The 20,622-nt window shown below is 39.9% G+C and overlaps 1 protein-coding gene across 4 annotated transcripts in view; it reads left to right on the top strand.

The window, feature by feature from the left end:
- Rbf (Retinoblastoma-family protein) overlaps window positions 1-20,622 on the top strand; it is a 597,832-nt gene that overhangs the window by 520,893 nt on the left and 56,317 nt on the right. For 3 of the 4 annotated variants that reach the window (XM_067782293.1, XM_067782295.1, XM_067782294.1), the window contains 4 exons: window positions 37-126; window positions 179-270; window positions 323-502; window positions 555-666. The exons of the other annotated variant lie outside the window; for it this stretch is intronic. In XM_067782293.1, the coding sequence (XP_067638394.1) occupies window positions 37-126; window positions 179-270; window positions 323-502; window positions 555-666 (474 nt within the window). The remainder of the gene's footprint in view (window positions 1-36; window positions 127-178; window positions 271-322; window positions 503-554; window positions 667-20,622) is intronic. 4 annotated transcript variants of the gene reach the window in all.

The raw sequence follows: 20,622 nt of genomic DNA, 5'->3' as shown, positions 1-20,622 counted from the left end.
CAAATTAATAAACACTTAAAATATTTCTTTTAACAGTGCAATCTCCAAATTGTTCAGCATATGAAACCTTTAGTCCCACTATTATCGGCGAGTCTATACGACGAGATCTCTTCAACAGCGCTAAAGGTTTAGTTTCTATAACGATATATATCATAAGGTAATAATGTATACATTTTAGGGAGTCATCAGAAAAATGACGCTATTCCGATAATCAAAAATTCACTGGATGGGAACAAAAGAGCCGCCTCCCTAACTATATTTTGTAGGAAGGTAAGTGTTAAAGGGTGTTTTTTCAATATTTATGACTCCGGAGAAATTTCAGTTTTACAAACTTGCTTGGATAAGACTAAAGGAGCTTTGTCGTGAACTAAAATTGACAGAAGAACTACACTTGAACAAGTTATGGACTCTATTTGAATATTCAATAACGCATAGGACAGAGTTGATGCAGGATCGACATCTTGATCAAATGCTCATGTGTGGAATATATTTATACATAAGGGTTTGTTAAAAAAGCATTGTTATGACTAATTCTTTACTTGAATTTTTTGTAGGTACAAGAAATAAAATTCAAGACTTTTATGGATATAATGAAGTTTTATAGAAAACAACCTCAAGCTCAAAGCAGCACTTACAGAGAAGTTTTGATTGAACCTGCTGAGGAAAGTAAGTGCAAATATCTTTTTTATTATAGTTGCTTTATATAATAACTAGGGCTGCAAACCGAATCAAAAATCTAGGCCTTCTGTGGTTGAACCACTTGGCCAAAACTTGCTTCAATTCATTAACCGGTTCCTGGGCATCCCTAACACGGCGAACAGGTTTGATTCAAGTGGTGCAACATTTTTACACTTGTGGTACGAAAAATTACCCATGAAGTTTGTAATTACATAAACCCTAAATAGGTATATGTTTAATATAAAGTACGATATTGAAGTTTTTTTAAATATCCCAGTTGGAAATGTATTGATGCAACATCATTATATCAGACATGAATTATAACTGTGTATTCATGCCAGTATAATTAAATGTTCATTTCTGCATACGCCAGTATTAATACCGAAACATACAAAATTACTTGCATTGCATGATTTATATGTACAAATACACTAAGGGTACGCTGACACAGCCACGGATAAACCGAAAAATTGTAATCAGCTGATGAAATCGGCCGGGATGGTCTTAAAAAGGCAACCGATTATCGGACGGCAGCTTTTTTTTTTACTTTTTACTTTTTTGCAGAAATACGCTGGCGTTTATGCTTTTATGTGCTTATTGTGTGCTTTTTTTATTTTTCACTCTATCGCACAAATAATAAATTTTTTACAGTAAATGCACGCAATTTATCGGACGAAAAAACTGAACACGCGCGAATTTATCGGCAGTGAAAAACTACAATGGCCGACAACAATTCGGTAACCGGTTGAAATGCACACATGCTCATCTAAATACATGTGTTTATTTTTATCGGACGATTACGACCGGCATCGGGCGATCAAAATCGGTGGCTGGTAAGCTTACCCTAATGCTGCATTAACAAACCTGTATTTTTGGAGATACAATAAAAATATACAATTACAATATCATCCATAACATCAGCAGACATGGTTTCATATGGCACAGCTCGAAGCCATCAACTTGATTTCAAGTTGGGACATTGCTCACCAATTAGTCATGTCCAGGAAATCCATTCGAAAATGAATTATTTTCATGAATACCTTTTATTTTATAAATGTGAATAAATTTTTTAAGACGATAAAGAAAAATAGAAGAATTCTGTTGTTGTTTTGGCAGTGCCTCGCCCCATCCAATAGGTCCGACCACTCACAAATTGTCATCAGCATCCGGTGAATCCAGTACTCAAAGAACAATACCCAAAACTTGCGGAAGAGGAACGCACACTCCCCAGGGAAACGCGAATCACTCTAGCTCAACTTCGATCTGGATACTGTAACAGGTTAAACTCTTACCTATCCAGAATCAACACGACATACAAAATGTATGCCCTGCTTGCACTGTGTCCCCACATAACACCCACCATCTTTTTGATTGTAATGTGGAACCAACGCCTCTAACACGCCTCTAACACCCCTCTCCTTACGGTCCACCCCTTTTGAAACAGCAAGTTTCCTTGCACTCCCGTTAGAGGATATTGATGACAATTTGTGATCGGCCGCACGTATTGGATGGGGCGAAGCACTGCTACAATAACAACAGTATCCTCTAAAGGGAGTCCAAGGAAAAATGTAGTTTCAACAAGGGTGAAACAGAGTGAGAGAGGTGTTAGAGGCGTTGGTACCACATTGCATTTAAAGAGAGGGTTGGTGTCATGTGGGGACACATTACAAGCAGGACATACATTATGTATGTTGGATAGCTAAGATTAACCTTTTGTAGTATCCAGATCGAAGTTGAGCTAGAGAGACGTGTGTCTGCCTTAAACCTTCAGGCCATTCCCTCCCTCCCCACCCCCAAGTTCCATGAGGAGCTTACGACAGGCATACCTACCGCGGGTATATTCTGATCCCCTAACCCGCTGGGGCACCCCCCCCCCCCTCTTCCCTTTTTTCCGGCAGCAATTGTGTAGGTCAGGGAACAGACTCTTAGTCCCTACCTCCCTTTGCACCGTTTGCCAGCACAGAATATATATGTTTGCGACATCCGCCCAATGCAGCTCCTGCCATGGACGGTGCCACTTTCCTAGATGTTCTGGTCTCCGCGACGGCAACCCCCCGACGGACTTCATTGCGCCATGTTGCCAGGCCGCATACCCAAATACACCGGGTACCCTAATGCTTACCCAAGGACGCCCAGTCCCAGGGCCACAACAGCAGTCGCGTCCTAGCCTTCCACAACCCAGGCGTAGTCACTCATCACTGACTCCCAGAGTGACGACGTCTCTCCCGGTGCAATTCAGAATTGTGCAGTTAAACTGTAATTGATTAACTGGGAAGATCACGGAGATAGTCGATTTCATGAAGCGCCACAACATCCGCATTGCTGCGATTCAAGAGACTAAACTCACAGCAAGATCTGCACTGCAGACCTGTTCTGGGTATAATGTCCACAGAAAAGATCGCGAGAGCGGAAATGGAGGCGGCCTCGCGTTTATCATACACCACTCTGTTCAATATCATATATTTGATCCCGAAATCGATCGCAGGGACAGTGTCTTAGAACGTCAAGGCTTATCTGTCCGTTCAGGCGATGCAAACCTAGAAATCATCAACATCTACATCACTCCTGCCACCTGTTGCCCCAGTGGACACCGCCCTAATATCAGCGCCTTACTCACTGGCAACAATCGCATTATCTTAGGTGATTTCAATGCCCATCACGATCTATGGCATTCAAACTTGCGGGCGGATAATAGGGGTGAGATGTTGGCGGATCAAATAGAAGAAACGATGTTCTGCACAATAAACGGAGACGCCCCCACACGTATGGTAGGAAGCTGTCACAGTTCGCCGGATATTTCAATCGTGAGCGCAGAACTCGTAAACTGCGTCAACTGGCAGCAGATGGTAACATTGGCATCCGACCACCTGCCTATACTTATTTCGCTCGAGCGTACCGCCGACTTCATCGTCACAGAAAAACACACTTTCATTAACTTTAAAAAAGGAAATTGGGACGAATACAAATCCTTTACAGACAACCGCTTTGCTGCCCTCCCTATCCCGACTGATGCCCGCCAAGGGGAGCGTGCTTTCCGCAAGGTCATTGAATCCGCCTCGGCTCGTTTCATTACCGCCGGTAGAATTCCCGAAATTCAGCCCCACTTCCCGGCGGAGGCCGCAAGTTTAGGGGAAACCAGCTAACATAGGAGAGTCATATCGCCCGATATCTCTCCTATCGCCAGTAGCCATGACGCTTGAAGCCATTTTGCTCCCCTACTTCAAAACAAATTTGCAGCTAGCCTGTCATCAGCATGGCTTCAGAAAACTCCATAGCACCACCACCGCACTAAATGCCATTAGCACCCAGATAAATTGCGGTTTAAATCAAAACCACCACCATAGAACAGTACTCGTTACGCTAGACCTATCAAAAGCTTTTGATACGGTCAACCATGGGACGTTACTGCAAGACCTGGAAGGGTCTACCCTTCCCCCATGTCTTAAAATAATTAAACAAGGGGTGCCACAGGGTGGTGTCCTATCCCCACTTTTGTTTAATTTCTACATATCTAACCTACCTTCGCCACCAGAAGGAGTTACTATCGTTTCCTACGCCGATGAGTGCACAATAATGGCCACAGGCCCAGGCCCACAGATCGATGAGCTTTGAACAGAATAAACGGCTACCTCCCTGAACTCTCCAGTTTTTTCGCCTCGCGAAACCTGGCATTATCACCGACTAAATCCTCCGCGACCTTATTTACGGCACTACGCTACCGACTGTCCTACAACCCAAAATCTTGGGTGTGACGTTTGATCAGGATCTACATTTTGGTGAGCATGCAGCCGCAATTGTACCGAAAATCCAGAGCCGTAATAAAATCCTCAAATCCCTTGCTGGCAGAACTTGGGGAAAAGACAAAGAAACGCTCATTACCACATACAAAGCAATTGGCCAGGCGATTGCATGCTACGCGTCCCCTGTATGGTCGCCAAGCCTAAAAATTACCCACTGGAAGAAGCTACAGGCCTGCCAAAATACTGCTCTCAGAACCGCCACGGGCTGTCTTCTTATGTCCCCAGAACACCATCTACACAACGAGGCGAGAAAACTTGCCATCAGAGAGAACAATGAGATGCTAGCCAAACAGTTCCTGTTGAAGACCCAGAAACCTGGGCATCCCAACAGCCATCTGATTGATGAGCCAACACCGCCTAGGGATTTAATGAGTCATCTCCTTAAGTATTTTGAAGAAATACGGCACCTGAGAACTCAGCCGTATGAAGCAAAAAAACACAAGCAGGTCCTTGGTGAACTCCACAAACAGGCGTCGGACCTTTATGCCAGAAATTGCCGGGTGAATCCAGTACTCAAAGAACAGTACCCAAACTTGCGGAAGAGGAACGCATACTCCCCAGGGAAACGCGAGTCACTCTAGCTCAACTTCGTTCTGGATACTGTAGAAGGTTAAACTCTTACCTATCCAGAATCAACCCCGACATACGAAATGTATGCCCCGCTTGCAATGTGTCCCCACATGACACCAACCATCTCTTTAATTGTAATGTGGAACCAGCGCCTCTAACACCCCTTTCATTATGGTCCACCCCTGTTGAAACAGCAAGTTTCCTTGGACTCCCGTTAGAGGATACTGATGACAATTTGTGATCGGTCGCAACTATTAGGTGGAGCGAAGCACTGCTACAACAACATCGGTAACGCGTAGCATGCAAGCGACCAGCCAAATGTTTGTAAGTGGTAATGAGCGTCTTTTTGTCTTTACCCTAAGTGCTGCCATCAAGAGATTTGAGGACTTTACTAGGGCTCTGTATTTAAGATACAATTGCGGTTGCATGATCCCCAAAATGTAGATCCTGATGGAGTGTCACACCCAGTATTTTGGGTGCAAGTCATTGACCTGTAGCCATTATCGTGCAGCATCGGTGTAGGACACACTGGTTACTCCTTCTGGTGGTGAAGGGAGCTTCGATATGTATAAGTCAAACAAAAGCGTGGATAGGACACCACCCTGTGGTACCCCCTGTACAATTCTTTTAGGTTTAGATGTTACATTCCTGAATTGCACCTATGCTTGTCGACCAGGCAGATAGCTTAGGGTGCACCTTTTGAGATTTGGAAGAAGGTGGGGTTCCAAATCCTGTAGTAACGTGTCGTGATTGACTGTATCAAAAGCTTTTCATACGTCTAACGCTAAGAGTACTATTCTGTGGTGGGTGAAGTGGGAAAGGACAGGTTGATGACTTGCGCTATATATTTAAATCCCTCTCTGTCTGCTTTAGAAGGTTAAGCATGAACGATATTATCTTCAACCTTCTTCTTTGGCTGTGATGGTAATAGAACACGCGCTGTGTTTATGCTTGTTCGCGTGTCTGTTGGCCCACCATCTGGCTTTGTCAACCGTAGAATGCATTACGTATTGTCGGCAGAAAGCGCTCGCGCATTTTTTCGTATCCGATAGCACTTTATCCTCAAAGGCGATTTAAGTATATTTTTTCGTTGTGCTTAGTCGGGTTCGATAGGGACTTTACGGTAAAACGTAGCCTACCTACATCAGCAAAGTGGTAACAATTCTTTATGTGCTCCTCCCATTTCAACCGCTTGTGTTTGTCCATAAGCTGTCTGATGCGTTGGCTTATATCCCTTCATAAGGTCACGTTTTTTCGGTAAATTTGCGGCCTCCACTTGATAAAATACTTTGCGCTGACATTATCTACTCTCAACTCTTACATGTTCGTAAGCTGAGTTGTTAAATGGAGTGTCGGTGACGGCAGGACTTCACACCCAATTAAGACATGCCTTGGGCGTTTGATAAAATTCTTTGCGCTGACATTATCTATTTCAATTCTTACATGTCGATAAAAAGAATTCTCAAATTAATTAGTAAAATGCAGAAAAGTGTATACAGAGCATAGATTAAACGTTTTCCACCTGAGTGCTCATGAATTGCTCATACTTCTGCTCATCCAGCAAGCATTATTCTGCTTATACATTTTAAAATAAATTTAAACATATTTGGTTTTTGTATTTTGGCTATGTTTTCCAGATTATACATATTTAAACAGTGTGATTTCAAGCGTGAAATTACCAGGGCGAAGAGAAACTCATGGAAAAGTTTCTGTACGGACATAGAGTGCTCCAGCGAAACAGCACTATTGAAAAGAGTCCTAGCAAAGGGAAACATAGTCCAGGGACTAATAAAGAAAGAGAACGGGGAATGGTCTCGTAATAGTGAGGAATCCCTTGAGGTGCTTCTCGATACACATTTCCTATCGGGAGACGGTTTAGAAGAGCCAGCAGACATCACTCACATTTCGATTACGGAGCTAGTAGTGCCGGGCTTGGTGACCGATACCAAGATCGAGTGGGCAGTGAAGACGTTTTCTAAGTTTGAATCGCCGGGCCCAGATGGTATATTCCCGGCCATGCTACAAGTCTCAAGTAGGGCGGTCGTGGAATGGCTTAAAATAATATTCGATGGGTACATCAGACTGAATCATGTACCACACTCTTGGAGAACTGCTCGTGTAGCTTTTCTACCAAAGGCGGGGAAGATCGGTCACGTGTATCCCAAAGACTATAGATCCATTAGCTTAACATCATTTCTGCTCAAAACCTTTGAGAGGCTGATAGATGTGTACATAAAGTCCAACGTGGGTGAAAAGCTGCTCTCCACAACACAGCATGCGTACACCAAAGGCAAGTCGGTAGACACCGCATTGCATAGGGTGGTAATAAGCATAGAGAAATCCATGGAATATAAGGAGTATCCTCTCCAGTTTTTTCGCCTCGCGAAACCTGGAATTATCACCGAATTAGTCTTCCGCGACCTTGTTTACAACATGGACGTCCCAAATGTCGACCATTTTGAGCACCCACGTCGATGGCACTACGCTACCGACTGTCCTACACCCCAAAATCTTGGGGTGACGTTTGATCAGGATCTACATGTTGGTGAGCACGCAGCCGCAATTGTTGCGAGAATTCAGAGCCGTAACAAAATCCTCAAATCCCTCGCTGGCAGTACCTGGGGAAAAGATAAAGAAACGCTCATGACTACATACAAAGCAATTAGCCAGCCGATTACGTGCTACGCGTCACCCATATGGTCACCAAGCCTAAAAATTACCTACTGGAAGAAGCTACAGGCCTGCCAAAATACTGCTCTCATAATTGCCACGGGCTGTCTTCTTATGTCCCCAGAACACCACCTGCATAATGAGGCGAGAATACTCCCCATGAGGGAGAGAAATGAGATGTTGACCAAACAGTTCCTGTTGAATACCCAGAAACCTGGGCATCCCAACAGACATCTGATTGATGAGCCAACACCGCCCAGTGGCTTAAGGAGTCATCTCCGTAAGCATTTTGAGGATATACGGCACCTGAGAACCCAGCCGTATGAAGCGAAAGATCTGTGAGGTCTTTCAGACACTTCTACATCCGCTTCATGTTTCCGTTATTGTTTTGAACTCTGCCTTCCATATACATCTTCTTCTTATACATAATAGTACTTTTGTATATTTTCTTTAATACATTGTATTCATCCCAGTATCCTGTTTCTGTGGCAATATTATATTGCTCAAGTTTTCTTTTATGGAGAGCTGTTCTTAGCTTATTTAACTTTGTTGTTGGCACTTTGAAATTAATTGTTTCATGATCCGAAATTCTATATTCAACTATATTTTCCGACCTAACTTGATCATTATTACTAAAGAGCAAGTTAATTTTGGTAGACGAGTTCTCTGTTGTTCTCGTATTGAAATTAATTATTTGAATCATTGCCCTTTGTGCGAATAAACTTAATAGGTGTTTCGAGTATGTTGACGATACATTAATATTGATGTTAAAATCTCCAATTATGATATTATTGTCTGATTCCTTGAGGTTTTCAGTCAGGATATCATCTAAAAACGTAATAAAGTCGGCGTCACTGCTACTCGGTGAGTGATAAAGTACACCAATTTGCCATTTTAACGCACATTTTTTGATTTTTATAATAATGCACCATATATTCATGTTAATGGCTATATTGCAGACTATACTAAACTCTAAATTTTCATGAAAATACATCAAAACACCACCCGTATGTCTACTATGGGAATCGCAACGAATACATTTGTATGTCGGAATATTTAATTCGGTATCCATTATAAGATCAGTTGTGCATGTTTCTGCGCATAGTACAATGTTTGGTTTTCTTATTTCGACAAGCCTCTCCAGTTCACTTTTGTTTGCTGTTATACTACAAATATTGAGATATATACATTCTAAGCTATGCACCCCACTACTTCGATTTTTGTACTTTTTATGCTTTGGTTGCTAATAAACAATCTTTTTTTTCCTTGCGGATAATTTTTGCTGATATACAGGATATGCTCTATCCATAGTATCATGGTTATCATCAAGCCCAAGATTCAGTTCCTTATTTGCCCTCATACAGTTGATACATTTCGCGACTGGTTCCTTATCGCATTGCGTATGTTTGTGTTCACCCAGACATTTTGTGCACACTTCTCTTTCTTTACAGTCACTGGCCTTATGATAAAAGCCTTTGCATTTAAAACAACAAAGTACTTGGACTGCATCATACACTCTGCACCGTTCCCAGCCTACATTTATCCTTTCTCCAGCTAGTATATTCGTGGAAGCTTCTACGTCCACTTCCAGTACTGCGTTGTAATACACATTTGAGCCCTTTTTCTTTTCATACTGTTTTATAATTTTAATGTCCGTTTCAGAAGACACGCATTTTGTCGTTTAATTCTTTGCGCCAGTTCTTCACTATCATATTTAAAATTTACACCCGATACAACTTTCTTAGGGATCTTGACCTCATAGGTATTTCCAAGATTAGTCTCGATGGCATTTTTAATTTTATCTCGTTCTTGATCATTTTTACTTTCAACTATCACTACCCCGCTTTGCCTAGTTACTATGTTCGTTATTTGCAGCTCTTTAGGGTCTACTTTTGAATTAAGGTAATTTTTTGTCCTTTCCGCATCTTGTTTTTTGCTCGGTTTCACTATTAGTGGATGATTTTTTTTATCTCTGGCAACGCTTCTTTTTTTGTTTACTACTTTTTGATATATTCGCATATGATATTTTTGCTTCAACATTATTGACATTCTGCTTCAGTTCATTGCACATTTATTTGTTTTCGCTGCTTATTGCTTCAATCATTTTCTTATTGTCATCTTTGTTAGTTTTTAATTCGACACATACCTGTTCACTGCTTCGCTTAAATCCTTCTGCCATTTCCCGTATTTTATTAACCTCTTTTACACTTTTTTCACACGATTCTTGCGCTTTTTGCATAGCTCTAATTCTTTCACTGAAATCTGTTTCCACCGCTTGTAGAAGATGCTTTATTTCTTTTTCGTTCTTTCTAAGCAGGTCCTTGGTGAACTCCATAAACAGGCGTCGGAACCAACGCCTCTAACACCCCTTTCCTTATGGTCCACCCCTGTTGAAACAGCAAGTTTCCTTGGACTCCCGTTAGAGGATATGGATGACAATTTGTAATCGGTCGCGGCTGTTAGGTGGGGCGAAGCATTGCTACAACAACAACTGTATCCTCTAAGAATCTTCTTGGACATTGCCGGGGCTTTCAATAATGTTGCAACATGGGCGATTATGGATGGTCTTAATTACATTAAAGTACATCCTGCCTTAATCAAATGAATCGGCTGCATGCTAAATTGCAGAAAGATTACATCACAATGGGGATTGTACGAGGCCACGAAATCAGTGGACAGGGGCACGCCGCAGGGAGGGGTGCTATAACCTCTGCTGTGGACGCTGGTCATCAACCAACTGCTCATCAATTCGATGAGGGACCAGTAAAACTTACGGCTTACGCAGATGACGTTGCAATTGTCATAAGTGGAAAGTGCCTTCCAACGATTAGTTCTTTGATGGATCGAGCGCTTGGGGATATTCGTACCTGGGTATCTAATGTCGGGTTGAAAGTCAATGCGAAGAAGACGGATATGGTCTTGTTTACAAAGAGGTACAAGGTCCAAAATTGGACCAGGCCTAAGTTAGGAGGGGTGACCTTACAGGAGAAACCTTGCACAAAATATCTAGGAATCATCCTAAACAGTAAGCTGTCATGGAAGCTCGACGTGGAGGAGAGGCTCAAGAAGGCCTTAACGGCACTCTATGCATGTAAAAGAATGCTGGGGTGTACGTGGGGCCTATCGCCCTCTCTTTCTCATTGGGTTTTTACAGCGATTGTAAGCCCTATTATATACTATGGAGTTCTTGTTTGGTGGAAAGCCACACCAAAAACAACATACCTCAAAAAATTAGAGGGGGTATGCAGACTGTCGATGCTTAGCATTACGGGAGCCCTGAAAACAACCCCGACGGCTGCACTGTATGCCATTCTGCACATTCCACCTGTAGACCTGGTAGCAAAGAACATAGCATTAACAACTGCAACCAGGCTCGGTGCTTCGGGACAGCTTGAGCGCCGACCATATGGCCATAGTAGTATAGCGTCATCAATCACAAGACGAAAAGACTACCTGATTCCCTATCTGCGCTTCGAGGGAGATCTTAAGGCCACAATAGGGGTGGACGGTTTGCGCAAGGGTGCGCAAATGGCGGACGGGGCGATACATGTGTACACCGATGGTTCCAAAGTAGTGGAAGGAGTAGGGTCTGCGGTATACTGCGCTGATCCGGAAATAAGCAGATCCTACAGGCTGCCGGATTACTGTAGCGTTTTCCAAGCGGAAATATTAGCCGTAACCAAAGTAGTAGAAACATTGGAAGAGAATAGCTTAAGCTGCAACCGTGTTAACTTTTATATTGACAGTCAATCAGCAATTAAGGCAATAATCTCGCATAGCACAGCATCTAAATGCGTGTTAGAGTGTAAGCAGTCTCTGGAGAGAATCTGGACAGGGAGAAGCATACATCTATATTGGGTCCCAGGGCATATGGGAATAGATGGGAATGAAAACGCGGACGAATTAGCTAAAAAGGGCGCATCCCTTGAAGCTTGTTCCGTAGACGTCCCAATTAGATTGGGCGAGATTAAGCGAAGGCGAGAGGTGCACATTATCGACCAAGCGGGAAAAGCGTGGGTTCAAGCGCGGGGCTGTAAAGTGTCGAAGATTATGTGTAGGTCTTACAACCTTAGACTAACAAAGTTGGTTCTATCGTTAAAAAGAGAGGACTGTAAACTCATGACGGGTATTCTGACTGGACTGGACTGGACCTTCTTGTGTCACATGCCTTTAAATTAAGCTTGGTCAGTGATATCAGATGTAAGAAGTGCGGGTTGGAGGAGGAAACGATCGAGCACGTTCTGCGCTCGTGCCCTGCACTTGCCAGGCTAAGACTCCAGCTATTAGGAGTGATACAGCTGTCAGATCTAGAATCAGCAAGTGGCTTAAGTCCTAGGAAGCTTCTAGTATTTGCCAAGAGGACGGAGTTTTTTTATAACAAAGGTCCCGGTTTTTGATAGGGTTTTTCAGTTTGGTCGTTAAAACAAACTTCTGGTAACACTACGGACTCAATTAGTCTATGTGAGGTCCTCATGGATCGGCCAATTCAACCTAACCTAAACAGTGTGGCGTCAAACTCATCAAACATTTAGAAAATAAATAATTTGATTAAGTCTATATATAATAGGCAGCATGCCAAATTTCAATGACATCTTCAATGGCTTGCAAAATATTCAAAGTTAATTTTGTTAATGTGGACGATGAGACGGTAATTTTCCAAGATTTGACTAAATTTCTATTTTTCATCACAAATAGATTTCGCTTTATTGCCCTTTGGTAATGAATTTGTCGCATTTTTCCTATTTTGCGGAGTTTACATAACTCACGATGTTTAGGGTGACCGGGGAAAATCTTGTATGCAGTCATTCTTAGAGTTTAAAGGTCTTCCCAGGCATTTTTTGGTGTCGCACAGCTTTATTTGTCAACGTTTAGTTTTTATTTTTTCTACATCAAGGACTTGTCAACAATCATTTTTTACGTTGCTTATAATTATTATGATCAATAATAGTTGGAAGTTGGCAGTAAAAGTTGAAAGTTGAATAGATTTTAATTTAGTTGAGTATATATTATTTATTTCGTTGACTCAAAGTTTTTAGTCTACAATGCTGGTAGAAACGACTTTTTCCGTTCCCAGCAAAGCAAGTCAGCAATCTCTTCCTAGTAATAGCTGACGCTTTTAAAAAAGCCCAACGGAAATCAAGTTTCTGTTAGCCTGTTTGTCCCAATGTAGAAGAGGCTTCCACCGGAGTGTATCTAAGTCAACTATCGAACTCTTATTTGCTTTGTTTTGAAAAATTTTGGATAAACCGGGTAATAAGAAACTCGTTTTCGAGCTATGAAAATTTGCGTTGAGTAATGTGCCGAAGGGTGGGGTTTTATCACCAATACTATGGGCGCTGGTTACAAGTAATTGCTTAGTTGGTTCGAAGGAGAACCAGTCAAACTTACGGCATATGCAGATGACTTTTCAGTCATCATAAGTGACGGATGCCTAATAACAATCAGCTTTCTAATGGATCAGGCATTTCGGGATATACATGCCTGGGCATCTGGAGTCGGGTTAACCGCCAATGCGGAAAAAATCGGAAAAATCTAGTATTATTTACTAGGAAGTATAAGATCCCTAATTGGACTAAGCCTAAGCTTGGAGGAGTGACCCTACAAGAAAAATATAGCACAAAGTATCTAGGATTTTATTAGACAGTATGTTATCATGGAAACTCCATGTGGAAGAGAGAACGAAGAAAACCTTCGTGGCATTTTATGCATGCAAAAGGATGCTAGGTTGCACCCATATTTCACTGTGGGGTTCTATTTTGGTGCAGTCACACACAAAAACTTGAGAGGGTATGCAGAGTATCAATGATTAGCCTTAATAACTACCCTGACAGCATCATTGCATGCCCACATTTTCACAAACTAAAGCCCTTTATTTTTAAGATAAAGTTGATGAAAACCCCCAAATATCGCAAGCAAAACAGTAGAAACAGATGGTCAAGCTATAGCGAGACAAAAAAATATTTATGTTTGTGAAGTGAACGTAGAGCATTTGTATTTGCACTAAAGAGATAAATATACTCACAACCAAAGAGAGTGCGTCATTTCGCTCTTGGCAAATGCTCGAGTTTTTTGCTTTGTTATTGTTTTGCGACAACCACTGAAAATCAAAACAGTCAATTCCGAACCTAGCTTAAGAAAATAATAAACGCGCTCTTTCTGTCTTTTCCTCCCTTTACCTTATTTTCAATACTGATATTTATTAGCGAAGTATGATGCTTTTTGGAACAAAGGGAAGAGTTAAAGTGAAAGGTTGCGAGCATTGAACAACAGGCAAAGGGCGATTGGTCTGAAGTCAGCATTTAACTACAGACCACATCTGAATTATATGGAAAATTCTCCACTTTTAATTGGCCGCATAAGTGAAATTTGCGTTTTTTGTAAGGCTAGGAAGTGGCCAAATGAAACACTAGGTATGTGCTGTAGTAAGAGTCATGTCAAATTAAGTGATATCGGTGAGCCTCCGCCAGCAATCAAAACGCTGCTTACAGGAGAGCATACATCGTTCAGTCATTTTAAATAAAATATGTATAAGAAAATACAATGGTTGTTTCCCTATGACTTCGTTTGGCGGTAATGAAATTAAAGAAGTTAATTTCATGCCAACTTTCAAAATACATGGACAAGTGTACCATATTATTGGAAGTTTATCATCACCGCCCAACATAGTTCCAACATTTTTACAAATATATTTTTCTTCTCAAGACGTGCAGCTTTAGTTGCGCCAAAATGCTGCACCACCTCTTTAAAGAGATAGTTTGAAATTAATTCAAGAAATTCTGCTTGGAAATAATGTGTATGTTCGAAGTTTTATGACTTCTATGAAGCGTATGCTATCTAATTCGAATAACTAAAAAAAAAAAATAAATGTAAAGCGGGATAACCTCCGAAGAGATTTTAGGCCGAGCTTCTCTTCCAATTTGCGTCGTACTCCTTTTTTTTAATTTTTCTTACAAATTGGCGGGACGGGACCTACTTGTTTTATGCCGACTCCGAACGGCATCTGCAAGGCAGATGAGTTTTCACTGAGAGCTTTTCATGGCAGAAATACACTCGGAGTGCTTGCCAAACACTGCCGAGGGGCGACCCCGCTTAGAAAAATTTTCTTCTAATTGAAAAACCTTATTTCTAAAATTTTGATGTTGCTTTGCCCGTGGTGTGAACCCAGGGCATTCGGTGTGGTAGGCGGAGCACGCTACCATCACACCACGGTGGCCGCCGAATAACTATGGGGTTGTAATCCATGCCGACAAACGCCCTGTTAATGAACACCGTCGTCGATATAATGCCCCGACTACAGTCGAGGTCGCTGTATTGATAGTTGACGAAAATGCTGGTCGATAACACGATAACACTCCGCATCGTGTGTCAGAAATTCATCCTTCATATGACCCCTTGCAATACCCTATCATATTTTTAAATGGTGAGAACTGTTACAGCATAAACATATAGCAAACTTCTCCAAGCAGTGGGGCACCTAACCCACAAAAAACAGTTTCATGTATGCAAATTTATGCATATAAAATTATGATTAGAGAAAATAGCTTTAATGCGCTTCATATATATGGATATCTCTTTAACCGATACTATGTGGACATGGCTGCTAAACTGATGACAAAAATGTTGAATTTTATAAGAGCACACCAAAAGACGTTGCGTGCAGATAATTATATACATCTAAGGAATGCTGTTAACGAGGATTGCAATCCTGGAAATATTGGTCAGTTAGTAATGTTGCCGTCTTCATTTACTGGATCGCCTCGATATTTGCATGAACGTACACAAGACGCCCTCTTGTATGTCCGTCATTATGGAAGGCCTGACTTATTTATAACATTCACATGCAATCCAGAGTGGATTGAAATAAAAAACGAATTGGTTCCTAATAAACGACCAAGTGAGCGCCATGACATTATCATCGCCCTACATGTTGAATGAACGATGCTCAAAAATCGCGAGCTCCAACAGCATACGCAGACCGGGGAAGATGGATATCCAAAATATAGACAAAGGTCTTCAGCGGACGGTGGCTATACCCATGTACTTTCTAATGGCACAACGTCAACAGCCGATGGATCGGTCCATATTGCCCCGTTCTTTCCAGATGTTTCTCCGCTCACATTAATGTAGAGTACTGTTATTCAGTGCAAGCAATAAAATATATGTATTTGTAAATATGTATGTCAACCAAGGACATGCGACATTTTTCGTTCAAGATAATAAGGACGAAGTGCAAAATTTTTTGAATGGCAGATATTTAAGCACATCACAGGGTATTTCGAGACTACGGGGATTTTCGATTCATGAGCGATTCCCAACGGTTGTACATCTATCTGTTCACTTAGAAAATGGGCAAATGGTTTATGGTGCTGCAGGAACCACTACAAACCACTTTGACAGCATTTTTTTCCCTTTGTTCAGTTGACGATTTTGCAAAGACTTTGCGTTACTCCGAAATACCCGCCTATTACACTTGGACTAACACAATTACAATTAATAGGTCGCAAGGACAAACATTTAGTTATGTTGGCGTAGACCTTCGTAGCGAAGTGTTTTCTCACGGTCAACTGTATGTCGCTATTTCAAGAAATGATTCCCCACAGAACCAAAGTTTTCTCATTCCTTTAAATGATAATAAAACAAAGAATGTTATATTTTACGTTCTACATCCAATTTCGACTGCTGAGTGGAATAGCACCCTATTCCAAATTCTTTTTAAAAACGTGCTACCTGAGAATTTGACTCGACCCTACCGCAAAATTTGATTGAAGAACGCCCTATTTCAAAATTTTTTTCTTCTCGGTATAAATTCAATACATTTTGAGCTGAGATAAATTCTGAGATGGGGCGTTCTTCAATCAAATTCTGAGATATGGCGTTTTCGAAAAAAAAATTCTGATGTAGGTTGTTTTTAAAAAGAGTTTTGAGGTGGGCCGTTTTGGAAAAGCGTTTTGAAATTGATATTAGATTCAGCAGTCGATTTACTTAAGTACCTAATGTTATTTGAATTGGTATCATTTTGCGTTTTGTTTTCTTTCAAAGTTGTTCATTAATAAATCGGTTATAAGGCTAACGAATTTAAAAGTGTTTGCATTTCAACCAACAGAGGGTATTACCCTATTACCTTCGTAGCAGAAAAAATACATGACATATGTATGTGTATCTATTCTTTTAAACTATACCCAAATAGCAAAAACTCAATGGCCCGTAGTCATAGTCGAAATAAAGTAGAGTTTTTTTGATTTAAACATGGTTCTAAATTAAGTTTCATTTCAAGTCTGTTATAATCCACTTAAACACTATTTTATCTCTAAAAAAGTATTTTAGATTTAAAATGACATGAGCGCGATTTTAATTTTTTAAAATAGATTTTAAGTTGGCGGTCTGCTGTCAAATGTTGCGAGAAATTAAAAATTTGCTATTTAAACGCCATGAACTTAAATGGAAGTGAAAAAAGGCTTCCCCGATAAGCAAATATACATCAGGAACTAATTTATTATCGCTAGAATGCGTATTATTATATTTGTGACGAAAATTACACAATTTTAGAATGTGCGATGGTTACTTGGCTCCACATATGCGAAATCTTTAATTAAGATTATTCCGCATTCATAGCTATTTGTGAGTTTTGATATTTTAGTATCTTTTGAGGAAAAAGTAGCATCCTATATTGATTTTGGCATTAAATATAGAAATAAGTATTCAATGGAAGGAATTATTTACCACAGGCGTCGATTTTTAATATATGTCCAAAAATTTCGGGAGAGGTGGCAGATGACGCGTATTAATTTCGGAAGCAAAAATCCGAAGGCGGCAAAGTAACACTTTTACTCTGTCAAGAGATTTTTGCAAAAAAACAAAGTTTAAGTCTTTCATGTGGTAGGTGTAATTTTGGTGATAATGTTGTATACAGAAAAGAATTAACTAAAAATGCGTTTTGCGCGGATACAATTTTCACCAGTTTCGCAGCCGTTTGAGGGTAATTTTTCAGTTTTTTGTGGATATCTACTAATAAAAGAACAATTTCTTATTTCCGACTTCTGATGATTGAATTACATTACCCCCACTATACCCTTTACATTTGCCAATTCCTCTTAAAAGAAATCGTGAAATAAAACACGGAATACTACAAGAACTAACAAAACATTTTAAGACCTGCTTGGTACGGGCGCTGTTGTACTACTTCCATCCTTTTTCACCCTCTTAGTATATGTCATGACCGACTGGAGTTCAATGATTTTCTAGTGTAAAAGGGACTTACACATTGCAGGTCCATGTACAATGGCTCAACATTCTAGGTAACTTCTACCCATGGAAAACTATACTAAACTAACTTTATTTATGCTAATTTTGCGAAGACAACCCTAAATTTGATTTAACTTGATTATCATTGAACGTCCTGCATACTTATAAAACATCGAGGTTAGCCATATCCCTATTCGGTTTCGGGTGTATTAAGTTAAACGGCTTTAAGGGTTAGGGCTAACTAACATTTAAGGTTTGCATCATTTTGGCCGTCACAACTGTCTTAATGCAAACAACTTTTCTTTACGACTTTCTAGTATACAACGCAACAGCAACGTAAAATTTTATAAAAATTCTGTTCTTTTGAGCAACAAATATTCAATTTTATATTTTTGTAATCGGTAACTGATTATTAAGTTCATTGTAGCAACCATAATTTCAACGTGCGGCATGTACAAGTACGTGAATTTTTAAACAGCGTACAAATTGAATTGAAAACGAATTTTGTGCCTTCATCCTCATTTTGCGGATATCACTTCTGTGACATAATGCATTAGGAAAAACTATTCAACATGAATACGATTGTATGAGTGAGTCGCCTTGTCACTTCCTGTGCTTTAAGGAGCCCCAATCCGCTTTAACTACATTTTCCTTTATGTTGCGAGATTTATGTAGTTTTTTAAGAACGAAATTATGTAAATTTTCTTTAAATAAGTATGTTCATGTTCAATTAACAGAGTGCGCTCCCAATTTTAAATAGACAAGATAGAGAACAGAGATAGAAAACAGCGAATTTTTACAAAACGTTTGCTAATAACTTTTAAATAGAATTGAATGACAATTATCCGCCACCGGACTATGATTTCTGGCATAAAAACGCGTCTTCAGGTATTCCTTTGACAATTTTTGTGGTATTGTAAGAGTTCTTGTCAAGTAACAAATTAACATTTTTTATACGTAACCACGGTTGTAAAGAACAGGGTGAACTTTTAAAACTTCTAAAAAATATCTTCATAGCGCCAATCAATGCCTGTTTTTCATGCGGTTACCCTGTTCATGCTTATTTTAGCTGAAAACTGTGTTTAATATGACTATGAAAGATCAGACTTTTAAATCGCATTTAGCAAGATTTTAAGTAAACAGTATTTTAGTCAGCGACTATGATTACGGGCCAATAGATTTACTTTTTGCGGGTTAACGAAGTAAAAGCCAAATTAAACTTCCTTAACCCTAACGCCATAGTCGTAACCATACCCATATCCATTACCATCTCAATTTGATCGATTAATGGTGCCTTAACCTAAAAATCGTGAAAAATTCATAAAAATTAAGAAAACGCAAAAAATTACAGACATACTCCACAAAAAATAAGTCTCTTAGTCATAACGTATTCAAACAAATAAAGAAAATCTACAAAAAGTTATTAAATTCACCAACTCAAATATTTTTAGGTTATGGATATGGCGAGAAACCAAAAACCAATTGATTGGCTATGGCGTTAGCGTTATGGTATGGCACCATTAATCGATTACATTGATTTCCATAAGGTAAGTTCGATCAGCTGTTTTATCTGGTTATGGCTTTATGGTTATAAGTCACCATTAATTCGCCCTTAAAGCTGCAGACATTGGTGCGTTATCGGTAACCTTATAACAGCTGATTCGACCAACCTTATGGGAATCAATGTAATCGATTATTGGTGCCATATCGTCACGCTAAGGTCATAACCGTATCGTAGCCAACCAATTGGTTTTTGGTTTTTCGCCATATCCATAACCTAAAAATATTTGAGTTGGTGAATTTAATAACTTTTTGTACATTTTATTCATTGTTTTGGATACGTTATGACTAGGAGACTTATTTTTTGTGGAATATGTTTGTAATATTTTGCGTTTTCTTCATTTTTATGAAGTTTTCACGATTTTTAGGCACCATTAATCGATAACAATGTATAGTATATGGTTACGTTAGGGATACGACTACAGCGATACGACAAACGGCACCAATGACTCCGCTTTAAGCCGGGTACTTGCTAGTATGTATATAATTATGTCTGTTGATCTTTATCAATGAGAGGTGCTCATTCGTATATATCTATATTAGGGTGGGTCGATTTGTATGGACGAAAGTTAACCGATATAGCGCCATCGATTTTTCGATAGGATTTGGGCTCAGGAAAAAAGTTCCACTACGCATACCCAAAACAATAATTTTTGAGACTGCGAAATTTCATTTTTTTTTACTTTTTTCGACTTTGCATTTTAAGGTTTTTTACATGGCCTACTAAAAAAATTGCATATGTATACCCTCTCCGACCCAAAAATGTCCGCTAAAAACGTTGGCGATAACAGTTTTTTCGAAAAAAAAATATTTTTGATTGATATTGAAATTTTTACAATTAAATGAAAATTTTTTAGTAGGTCATGAAAAAACCTTAAAAATCAAAGTCGAAAAAAAGTCAAAAAAATGAAATTTCGAAGGCTTGACGATTATTTTTTTGGGTATGCGTAGTGGAACTTTTTCCCTGAGCCCAAATCCTATCGAAAAATCGATGGCGCGATATAGGTTAATAAATCGACCCAGTCTAATTTATATAAATATGGCGCTTAATTTTTTATCAATAAGTAGTTGTATGCAAGGGCGTAGCCAGGATTTGATTTTG

This window comes from Eurosta solidaginis, chromosome 4 (genome assembly GCF_040869045.1).
Source record: "Eurosta solidaginis isolate ZX-2024a chromosome 4, ASM4086904v1, whole genome shotgun sequence".
NCBI lineage: Eukaryota > Metazoa > Arthropoda > Insecta > Diptera > Tephritidae > Eurosta > Eurosta solidaginis.
The sequence above is the reverse complement of the archived record's forward strand: the minus strand, read 5'-3'. Positions and strand labels throughout refer to the sequence as shown.